This window comes from Hydra vulgaris, chromosome 10 (assembly GCF_038396675.1).
Source record: "Hydra vulgaris chromosome 10, alternate assembly HydraT2T_AEP".
Lineage (NCBI taxonomy): Eukaryota > Metazoa > Cnidaria > Hydrozoa > Anthoathecata > Hydridae > Hydra > Hydra vulgaris.
In genome coordinates, this window is record NC_088929.1 from 23,195,001 (window position 1) to 23,207,917 (window position 12,917).

Sequence of the window (12,917 nt, forward strand, 5' to 3'; positions counted from 1 at the left end):
CGAAATTCAATCAAGTTTTAATTTTTTAGTTTAAATTTTCTATTCTCATTGGGATAAAACATTTTGAATATAGTAAACATTTCATTCTATCTGTTAGCAGTAATGACTTCATAACTTTTCATTCATTGTTTGTACAAAATAGAAAACTGCTTTCTAATTTAAACTGAATGTGCTATTTAATTATTATCAAGTGAATAGTATTTTATATACTTGATTATATATAATAAATATATAATATATAATAAATATATAATATATAATATATAATAAATATATAATAGACTTATATTAATAAAATATATGTTAGTGTAAGTATATATATACTTATACAAATATAATATATAAATAACTTATATACTGATGTATATTTTGAGAAATGCGTTGTGAAACTAGTGATGTATCATTTTTTCTTTTGTTGTTTTTGTGAGCATTTTAATTTAAGTTGTGTTTAACTTTAACTTTTTTAATAAATAGACTTTATTATAAGCTTAACTGATTCAAAGATAATAGTGAAAATATTTAGTTTATTAACTTTGACAAAAAATATTTGATATTCCTATGCTTTGATGTTTTTATGTTTTAAATATAATAGTCATTAATTAATAGAATTTGATCGAACTTGTACAAAATCGAAGCTTTCATATAGGTTTGAAGTGAAGATTTTGTTTGATTAACTTTTTACGCTAGATGTTTATTTAAAAGTTATTATTAAATATTGCGCTAGATATTTATAAATATTAAGCGAGGTATTTAATTTTTTAACATTTAAGTTTGGAATTTTCATTTAAGTGTTGCAAGTTTTGATATTTTATTACATGACATTTTATGCAATTCATAGTAAAAGTTCTAGTTAAGCAAATTTTTTTGTCAAATGGACCCTAAAAAAACTATACTAGTAAGCAAATGGCTTGACTTAACTAGGGTGCGATTAAACGGATAATATGATAAACTTCAACAAGAATTTTGAAAAAAAACATGCTGGATTTAGCTTTTAAATAGAAGAATTTTTAATTTGAACTTATATCATATAAATTAAATTTAAAGTATGTCACTTATAAATTACATCATAAAGTATGTCACACATAAATTATGCGTGACTTACTTTATTACGAATATAACTTCTTTATTTAACAATATGCAAACTTTACTGTTAAAAATATTTTGACTAAATATATTTTCTATAAAATAACTTTATAATTTTCTCCCTCACAAGTTCTTCAGGCGAGCGCGGTTTTTTGCTCTCGTAACAAAACTAGCGAGCGCTATTTGTCATGCCCGGAAGGTCGTTTGTATATGTGTTTTATGTGCGCAGAGTGACACGTGAAACACGTATGTAAATGGTATACATATATATATATGTATATATATATGTGTATATATATATATATATATATATATATATATATATATATATATATATATATATATATATATATACATACTTATATATATATATATATATAATATATATATATATATATATATATATATATATATATATATGTATACATATATATATATATATATATATATATATATATATATATATATATATATATATATATATATATATATATATATGTATATATATGTATATATATATATATATATATATATATATATATATATATATATATATATATATATGTATATATATGTATATATATATATATATATATATATATATATATATATATATATGTATATGTATATATATGTATATATATATATATATATATATATATATATATATATATATATATATATATATATATATATATATATATATATCAGGGTGATGCAAAATTTTCAGGTTCAAAACTTTAGTTGTCCTCAAGCTTGCCCTTGTTCTATATGACAATAGTGATTATTTTCCAAAATTTGAATCAAATCAGATGATATTTAGGGGTTGCCATGTTTTGTCACATTTTGGAATGAGGTTAAAAAAGTTAAAAAAAAAATTTTTTTTTTTATTATTTATTATCAATTACTAATTATTATGTGGTGGATTGTGGATGTTTAATGTTAAACAAACAATAATATAGTACTGTACTACTATGTAATTACACTAGGCAGTAATAGATCAATCAATTTCATCATTCAACAGTCATCTTCATCAGGGTAGACTTTGATGCAACTGGAAATTCCTTCCGTTGTAGATCAACCAATCGAAGAAGAAACTGCTTTTGGTTTTCATCTTTCATAACGCTTTTGTTGAAGGATGTTATAAGTGCTATGCCTAGTTCCGCACAATCGTTGACAACCTTTATTTGACAAACCTTGTGCTTCATTTCAAGATAAGTTGAATCCATTTCCCACTCTAAAGATTCTTTCATTAAAAATGATTCAGATTTTTCTTTGCCATTCTTCAAAATTAGATCAAAAAGTTCTGCGGTGCGTTGTGTAACGAAGGAAGACAATGTACTGTGACAATTGAATGTGGCAGCATCAAGTCTTTTGAGAGATTTCTGTTTTGGCTGTTGTTTCAGGTTGTTTGCCATGTCTCTCTTGGTGTTGTTGTCGACACGGGAATCAAAGAAAGCCAATCCTATTAGATGTTCAGAAAATACCACAGATGTCGATGAAAAGCTTTTGCTGCATTAATTGCAGTTGTACAATTTGAATATTCTTTAACTCGTTGAAGAAGCTTGGCATCATTGAAGAAGCTTGGCATCATTGAAGAAGCTTGGCATCATTGGTGCTTGTTTAGCTAACGGAGCTTCATTCCAAAACTGTCCGTATATAAATGCCACAAAAAGACTAATGTCTGTTATTCCTTTCTTATCCTTTGCAGTAATAACAAATTGATAATGAAACAAATATATCTTCATACAATATATAGCTTTTGCCATCCAACGTGCATTGTGTTGCACCTGGTGCCCGAAACTTTACATTCAACTCCGATGTTGCAGTTGATCTTCCAAGAAAAATAAGGCACAAATTCAAGAGTTCTAAGTAATCATCCCTGGGTTGTTGACCTTTAATTGCTTCACCATAATACACTACTATTTCTTCACGGAGTTTGAGAAAAAAATCATAGTTATACAATTCTTCATTCCCTATAGTGAACACTTCCTTGTTGATTGCTGGCCATGGCTTCTGAAAATGGTTAAAAATTCCAACTTCAAGTCCTCCACTGCTTCCAAATGCAGTCATGAAAATGGTGGAAAGCATGACTTCAAAGACATGGTGTCTGCATGCTATCCATATAAGATTACAGTCAAGATTCTGCTCTATTATTGTGCAGGCACCAATGTTAAACCCAGTGATGGATGAAGTAGTGTCAAAAATCAGTCCCTGAACAAGTTTTTCCAATTTTCAATCTTTAAGAGCCTTCATGCAAGCATCAGCATGTTACTCACCTGTACCTCGATCAATCTTTGGAACGCCCAGCAATTTTTCCACCCCACCACCAGTCACAAGGATGGCAATTCTATCCACTTTTTTTTGACCACCCGTGATATCAGGTAAGAGCTTTCCATCCCAATGCAGAAGAAGTAGATCATCAGGAGAAAAATCAACCTTGTCAGCTGTAGTCAGCGCTTCATGAACAGATGGCCTTTCTCTGCAGATTGTGCTGTACGACAATGATAAATCTTTGAGAGAGTGACCAAGAACCTGAGCAACTGTTCCAACCACGAAGAGTGCACGGCGATCAAAAATATTAACACAATTAAGAGACGATACAATATTATTTGTTAGAACTTTCATCTTCTTTTTTGTTGAGCCACTTGTGTTCAGTGTGCTGGAAGCGGAAGGAGTCTGGTATTCATCATCCGAGGAACTTGAGCTACTTTCACTCACAATATCAACTGCTGATGAAGAAGGAATGAGTTCTGTTTTTTCCATAAGTTATGCTTTACTGCTTTGACGCCTCAATTCCTATTTAGTTTCTCGGACTCGTTTCCGTGCCTCCCTAGCTGTTAAATTCCGATCAATTCCTGCCATACTACAACTTAATGGATCTTCTTGCTGCTGATTTAAAAATGCTTTATCTTCATTGCTTTTCACAACTTCTGATGCATTTTTGGTCGATGTATCAAAAAGTTCTTCAAGGTCAACATGGAAATGTCCTTCTTTCATTTGACAGCTGTCCATTTTTGATCGTCGGTGTTTTTTCAGCAACAGATATTTGTCATAAAGTTTTTTTAACTTTCTTTCTGCATTGTCGATTCTTTGAGTTGGAATTCTTCCTCTCTCCCATATAACAAGAACTGCTTCAATTGTTGCCCGAATACTTTTTTTCACTTCTTGTTTATCTTCTATACGATGGAAGAGCAACCTCTGAAGAACATCCCCTCTTAAAGGAAGTCTGGCAGTCGACAGAGTTTGTGTAGGTTTACCGACAAGCCACACCACAGCAGAAGATCTAGTGGTTGCCATATTTATTTCTATTCAAAATATATTGTTATGTAAAGAATCACAAAATTTTACAAATGGTTAATACATCTTATAAAACATGGCAACCCCTAAAATTGCTTGTTTTAGTCTAATTTTTGGTACACATGATCCTAGGTGATAAAGGAACACAGGCAGGAACCTAAAATTGCTTGTTTTAGTCTAATTTTTGGTACACATGATCCTAGGTGATAAAGGAACACAGGCAGGAACCTTGAGGAGAATGCTTTTTGTGAACTTTTTTTTTTCTATTACAATCTGAATCACCCTAATATATATATATATATATATATATATATATATATATATATATATATATATATATATATATATATATATATATATATATATATATATATATATATATTCATTTTTAGGTTACATCAAAGTAGAAATATGTGTGTAGGAGTGCATGTGTTTAAAGAATAATTATTTATAATCTTGATTTACAACATGTTTTAGATTATGTTTTAGTTTTTGCTATAATATTCACTCTACTTTAAGGTTGAGCTTCAGTTACTTTTTGAATCCTTTTTTTAAAATCTTATTTAATTTCCAAACCTTGAGTCACCTTATAAATGAAGTTATCTATTTAGGAAAGAATTCAGAAACAAATTGAGGAGACAGAGTAAGTGATTTCATAGAATGTTAATAACTTATATTTATTTTTAACCAAAGTATATTTAAATGTTAGTAAATTTAAAAAGTTTCAAGTTTATAAAGTAGTACTGATTCTTAATGTTTCTTTTAAACACCTGAGACTGAGGTAGTAACTAACAATTGCACGGTGGGGTATTTAATCAGTTTAGGTGGCCAAAACTTACTTTTTTAAAACTCACAAATTAAAAGTTTATTTGTAAGTTTTAAAAAATTACAGTAAATATTAAAAACAATAATTAACTGCTTTAACTGTGTTTATATCCTGCTACTTTAAGTATAAGTTGCATAAAGTTGATCATTATCATATATAATTAACTATTATTTATTAATTTGTATTTTAATCATTAATTATTTCAAAGTGATAAATTTTATAGAAATTGTTAAAGGTGAGTGTGAACATTCGAAAAGTTATAATTAATATATTTATTATTAATATAATGGTAGGTTTTGCAAAAACTCTTTTTTTTTTCTTTCTTGTTTTTTTGCAAATTTTATTGCAAACTATAAGTAATATTTCAAAGCATTTTCTGGCACTTTTTGTTGTCAAAACCTTAGCCTATCTGTTAGGCTAAGGTTTTGTTGTCAAAACCTTAGCCTATCTGTTAGGCTAAGGTTTTGTTGTCAAAACCTTAGCCTATCTGTTAGGCTAAGGTTTTGACAACATGGCATGACAACCTTAGCCTATCTGTAAGGTTTTGACATAAAAAATACTTTCTACTTTTTGCCATTCTTTGCTCCGTATTTGTTTATTCATTCGTATTTTTAATAAGGACAAAGTTCTCTGTAAAGAATTTTTTTTCGTTCATCTCCCTTAGTGATTTATTCAAATGGGATAAATGCTAAAGCCGAAATAAACTGAAATTTCGGGTATACTAGTTAGTTTAATACCGAAACTAAAAACGACATTTTAGCAAACATTTTACAGAAACCGATACCAAAGTTTTGGCTAATCAAAATTAATTTCGTCAGAAAATGTTATGAAAATTTTACATTTTTTTGCTTATTTATATGTATATTATATTAGAATCAATTACACATGTTTCACAAAGTTGAATAAACAAAGTACATAAGTAAACAAAGTTGAGTAACAAAGTACATTATGTAAACAAAGTACATATTTTGATGATATAATTTAATACCAAAAGTTTTTTAGATTTTCTCTGCAAAATTTTGACCACTTACTCTTGAGTCCTTAATACATAGGGGGAGGGGGAGGTGGTTAAATAATTTTTGGAAAATTTTTCTTTCCACCGTAACTTTATTAAGACTCTCATTTATTAATTTTTAATTATTATCAAAAAAAATTTATATCAAAACTAAAAAAAATTATGCGAAAATTGGCCTAGAAAATAGTTATTTCAGTCTGGTGACTGAAAGCAAAATCTTTCAGTGTAAACAGGCTTTCAAAATTGTCAACTTAATAAATCTTGGTTTGTCAAAAATGAGCTTTTGGTTTATCTCTCATTAAAGTATAAGTAAATATAAGTATAGTACTTATATTAGCATATTAAATCCTAAATTTAAGCAAAGGAAGAATGAGTTTATCGTTATTGAGATAATAGCTCGTTTGAGCATTGACCATTATTGTATTTGTAGAAAAAAAAACGTACAACCTTACAGCAATGGGAGGGTGGCTCAAGCGTGGCAGATAAAGCAGGTCTAATTACATTTACAATGTGGTTTTAGACTTTGTCTGAGAGTAAGTTGTTCATCAATATAGGAAGCCAACAACATTGCAACATTTTTTTGCAGTAAATAAATGAGTTTTGTTGCCTAACAAAATTTGTGGATTTTAAGTCCAGTATTTAAATCCATAAGCCACTGCAAGCCTTCAGCTGTTACAGAAGAGAGATCAGATTTAAAATCTGCTGCTTGTTCTAAGCAATTAAAAAGTGAAGATTTTTTGTCAAGACAAGAGTATAAAGTTGAGTCAGCAAATAGAGCCACTTTAAATTTCATGAAGATTATTAATGTAGATAAGAAACAATACAGGAGCAGGAACTTTGTGGTACCCTTAAAGTTACTTAAAATAAAGAAAAGGGTACACGGTTTGTATATTTGGGGTCCTAATATAAATGAAATACCCTATGAAAATCCTTTTAGTTGGTAATAGTACATGTCTCTGGGAGTCCATATTGAGGTGTTTTGAAATCCCTCATTAACATCCAAATGGAAATTTGTATCTCTAAGTATGTATAAACTAAATTCGGACTTTGTCAGTGCTAATTTCATACAGTAAACATGCTCTGTGAAAAAAATTAATAAAATAAGAAATGTTGCCAATCAAATATTTAGGTTTTCTTATTTTAATAACTTTTTTCAAAATTTGATTTATTAAATTGGTTCAAGAGCATTTTTGAAAGCTTGAACCTTGTGTCCGTATCCAGAGTTTTTTCTGGAAGAGGCAGTTGTACAAAACAAAGAAAATTGTAAACAAGGTTTTTGTGAATATATTTGTTAAGTTTGAAGTTGCCAACATTTGTAAAGAACCATGAAGACAGCAGAAAATCTGTTTGTGTCATTTGCATGAAAAAAGGTGACCAAGAGCTGACCAAAAACTACATATCAAAAGTTCTTCAACAAATCCAGAAAGATTTAAATGATGAGAGAGTGTCTTTGGCAACTTGTATCTCATGCCGATCACATATTGGAAAGCTTTGTGATGGGAAAACAACCGTTGTGCCAAAACTTTACTACTTTGAGACAATTTTAATGAAACCTGCAACTCGTTTTTCTAATGTTTGTGAATATTTATTCTGCCAAATTGCCAAGCTCAAGGGAAAAGAAAAGCATCTATTCAGCAAATTCTAAGACTCAGAGCCAAAACTCCCACAGCAGGCTTCTCAAAGTGCTGAAAAACGTTGCACAAAGTGTTAGTCAGTTATTGGACGTGGGCTTCCTTACAACTGTACTTTAGGAATTCGCCATGAAAACTGAGGAAAATTGCAGCTGCAAATCCTGTAGGAGCAGAGCAAGTTGCATCAGCAGTTTTGGCTTCTAAAAGTGCCTCTCCAAATGGAACTATCAGGCTTAGTCAACTAAGTGGAAAGATGTTGTCTATGAGAAGAGGTATGCTGTGCTGATTTGATATTGTTAATTTAATTTAAAAATCGTTTGAACTTGTCAATCAAATATTTTAATAGGGCTAAATAGGGAGAGGCAAAATAATTTAAATTAAATTAAAAATTCTCCTTCAATATTTTTAATTGATTCTAATTTAATTTACTTAAATTTTTATCTGGTTTAGTCACTTGATTGATTTTGAACTTTCTATTTTTTTTGTTTAGGTCCATCATCAGCTCAGCAACTCTTTAAAGAACCTCTCAAAACTGTGGCCACCTGAGAACTTTTGGTGAGATCAGAAGACAACATTCCAAATTCATCAGAGCAGGAGGAGATTTGAGAAAATCAAAGGACTTAAAAAATATTGTTCACTAGCCAATACTCGATTTTCCAGATGACAAACTCGTCCTTGAGGCTATCCCACCCATGGAGTTTCATTTGCTACTTGGTGTGGTAAATCACTTGATCAAAACTCTTTGTGATCTTTGGCCCAAAGCCAAGGAATGGCCTTCATCACTTCACATTCCTATCCAGTCTTTCCATGTTGGTCATTTCAATGGGAATGACTGCCTGAAGCTCTTGAGAGGTGTGAGCAAACTCCAACTGCTTTCAGAAAAGGAAAATTTTGCTCAAGCTCATGGCTTCATTCCAACACTTACGCTATTCAAGGATGTTGTGACTTCTTGCTCTGGCCAGAATTTGGACCCTGACTACGAATCCAAGATTACTCAATTCCAACAGAGCTGCATTAAACTTACGATTTCAGTTAACCCTAAAGCGCATGCAGTGTTTTTCCATGTGCCTCAGTTCATCAAGACAAAAAAAATGGGATTGGGCCTCTTCACTGAGCAAGCAACAGAAGTCTTGCACTCGAACTTAAAGGTTCATTGGGATAGGTACAAACGAGATTCTTCCCACCCTGATTATGCCAAGCATCTCCTGAAATGTGTAACTGAGTATAATAGCAAGAAAATCTAAACTCTGCACTAGAAAGATTTTTTACATAATTTATTTCAGAAAAAAAAGTTTGAAACGTTTGCTTTCCCAAGTGCCTTTCTTTGAAGAGTATTCTTCAATTATCAGAAAGAAAATTGTTATTTATCTTGTCAGTAAAGTCTTGTAGAAAATAAATGAATAAAAATATTTTTACCTATCTTGATATCATGTTTTATAAAAATTTCACGAAAACAAATATTTTGGTCTTAAAATGTAGTATTTGCCAAGAGAGTAGATAATTCCTTGATCTAATCTTTTTATTTCTCCCCAGAATAAATATTGCAATAGAGGTGCATATCAGATGTTATAAACAAATAATTAGCTCTCTCCCTAGAGCTTTCTGCAAAGATAGTTAGACGTGCATAACCAACTCGTGAAGTTTTGTTTTCCTTGGTTTTAATAGCATTCTCAGACGAAGAGGTTATCGGAGGATACTTAAAATACCTTATAAAAGAAGCATCATGAATTATCATTCTATGCACAGATTGTGACATAGTTATGGTTTTAAAAATGTATCATTAGTAATGAGTGTAGATTTCTGATTAAACCTATATATCTGGTCTTCTAGTTGCGCTCGTCATATCAATGAGTAAGTTTTAAAACAACTTATCATTCTGATATATTTTTTCTTTTTTCACAAACTTTTATTAATTTAAAAGCCAGACTTTTGAAAATGTTAAAACTCTCTCTGTTTAAACTTATTAACCAGCATAAAGTGATAAAAGCTTGGACTAAAGTTTGCAAAGATTAAAGGGAACTATTTAAAAACACTTAGAGGTTATAAACACTTAGAGGTTATAACTTAAAGACTAGGAACGAATGTACCGCTCCGTATCCAGTTTTCTTTTTAATACTTAACAAAAACTGTTAACGAACTGGTTTTTAATAAAACCCACTACAGTTAAATTGTTTTTATGCTATGTTACTACAGAGGTAGATAGCATATTATTTCACTTATAAAAAAAGATTTTTTTTTTAATAAAAAAGCCTTAATATGTAAATCAACATTTTAGAAATTTACATTAGCATCTTGAAGTTTTTATCAGTTTTATGGTTGCAAATCTATTTTCACGTAAAATTTCTATAGACATTTTTCTAACGCATCTTTTCTTTCGTTTTGGTTTAATTCGTTCTCTAAATAAATTTTCTTTTTTATATGTTGTACGCGGGCTTTAGAAACCTATAATTTTCTTAATAATTTAAAATGGCCATTTAAACGCTGCACCCAAAATAAATAGCTGCGTAATACAAAACAGCTCACACAGGAACACATTCGCAACTGACGCATGAGAGAACGTGAATGAAACCAGTTTTTACTTGTTCAAGTTCGTGTATTAATCAATTAACATTGTGATTCCGTGCGTTAAAAATAAATACAAATAAGAAGTATATAAAATGTTTCTAGAACAAAATTTTTTTACATGTATGCTAAAATATAAGTGTTGCATATAATATCGTGCAAAATATGTAATTATTGAACATTAGTTAACCAATAACTTGGTCACTAAATAACTAATAATTTGGCTAGGAAGATTTTATATAACTTTATCATACCTTGCCAAATACTTCTTTCTTCAAAAGTTGTAAGCTCAAGAATGTGTCTCTGCTTTTAATGGTTTTATATTTTGTTTCAGTTATTATTTTTCAGTACATTTTCCGGTGTTAGTATATACAGACATATATGGCATCCGCATCATCACAGAGTAATGCTGTTTACATTACTCTGTGATGATCAGGATGTAATCTTACGTATGTAGTGTGAAATATGCTGACAAAAATAAAATTCGACTTTATATTTTTAAAACTATTCCTAATGAATTGTTTGTTCTTGCATTTTCTTTTTCCACCTGATTGTCTTAATACTCACTTATTTTGTTTTCAAATTTTTTTTGCTGACTGAAATTTGGTTTGCGTACTCATAATTTTATTTCTTGCAATTGCGTTTTATTCACATTACGTTATATTTGTCCAAGATCACCAAGATTTAATAAGAAAGAAATCTGCAAAATATTCGTTTTGCACAATTACTGTTTTCTTGCGAAATTTGGCTATAATTCTACAGATACTGTGAAATTAAAACATTTCAAACAGATACTTAGTGAGCACATATGGTGTTCTTACATGCACAACAGGTCCAAACAATAGTATTACAAAAAAAAAAAAAAATCTGAACGAGGGTTTGCGAAAAGTTCAAAACTAAAGTTTGTATATCGATTTATTGGACTTTTTTTTGAAAAAGATTTAAAACCTCTAACCCCCTTCCCCAATCATGCTACCAAGCTTGAAAGTATGGAAATTAATGAAATAATAATTTTAATAAGTGCCATACTTAAATGATGTTTTTATTTAATAATTATAATGTAATAATTATCTGATCATATTTTGACTGGTCTATATTTTTTCTTTGACGAAGAGGCCGCAAAAATCATGTTTACCCTTTCCCATTTAAAACCTACTTGTGTATGTTTCAAAAAGGGAAATGTAGGTTTCAAAAACTATCTGTGATCAACAATAACAAAACAGTCTTTTCGGATTGACATTAATTTTAATCAAATTTTAGCTTGCTGCGAGCATTGACTTTAAATCATCAATAAATCATTTTGCTTCAATCCAGCGGGCACAGACATACAACGTTATATATACATCACAAATCCGTATAATGTTCTTAAGACGTCCAACGAACGTTCTGTACCCGCTGGAGTTGAAATCTCGCAAAATTTATAAACTAGTGGAAAAGTAAATTTCTTTCTTAATTCTTGCTTTCAGTAATATGTATAATGCAAATATGTATAATGTAAAAATTTTAAAATGTATTTACACTATACCACATACCAAAATATATTTACACTATTACCACATACTAAACCATTGCAATAATATTCAACTTTTCTTTTTTTTGTTTAATATAATTGTTAACCAAAGTAAACTTAGAAAACTCAAACCTTAGATTGTTTAGTGTCTCAGACGTATTTAACTGTTATGATAAAAGACGCATAAAAGCATCGATAAAATATACTTATCACTAGAGCGATTCTCAAAAAAACTATTTCTAACTATTTCCTCAACCCTTGTCACCCCCTACTCATTGCAGCAGCTTACAAAATAATAGGATGAATGATTATTCATCTATTATTTTGTTAGCTGCAGTGGATTCATTAACAATAATTATTAAATTATTTTTATGTTTTAAAACTATACATTTGAATATATTTCTAATATCTTTTAGATTTTACATTGCGACTTTAAAGACAAACTAGCTTAATGATTAACTGTAGTCGAACATGGTTAACCTGATGCTGTTTTTCTTAAATAAAATATTTTTGAGTTGTTATTAACTTATTTGGGGTCGCCCATAAAGTACGTTACCCTCCCCCTCCTCCATTCCTCGTAACGCATCTTAACATTTTATTGCTCCACCCCTCCGCCCCGCCCTCCCCCACCTCCTCCCCTTCATCCCTACCAAATATTACGCAACAATGTAAAAATCTCTCAGTGGCGAGATATTTTTTTTTTAGTTTTTTTTTTTGTTGCTACACACTTTTGTGCACCAACTAAATAAAGTTCTTCACTTGTACAATATAAAGTCAAAGCACAGAACATGGACATAGACTGTTACAGTTACTGGGCACTGGACATAGACTGTTACAGTTGTAATTACTCCGTTAACGGAGTGTATACATGGACTAAGTAAGATTTAGGCGCAGTTGTTTTTACAATCAACATGTAGATACATCTGAGTGTTGTGGTTTGGTCAGATACTCTTTAAATTAAAACAAAGTCTCCTCTAATTTTAAAACTTG

General features: G+C 30.0%; 1 protein-coding gene across 1 annotated transcript in view; it reads left to right on the forward strand.

Moving 5' to 3' along the window:
• The window catches only part of LOC100202247 (transducin beta-like protein 2), a 109,653-nt gene extending 97,212 nt beyond the window's left edge, over positions 1-12,441 (forward strand). Inside the window, exons 11-12 of the mRNA XM_065807545.1 lie at positions 4,995-5,026; positions 12,344-12,441. Of these exons, the coding sequence (XP_065663617.1) occupies positions 4,995-5,026; positions 12,344-12,374 (63 nt within the window). The 3' untranslated portion in view covers positions 12,375-12,441. The remainder of the gene's footprint in view (positions 1-4,994; positions 5,027-12,343) is intronic.
• The last annotated feature ends 476 nt before the right edge of the window (positions 12,442-12,917 follow it).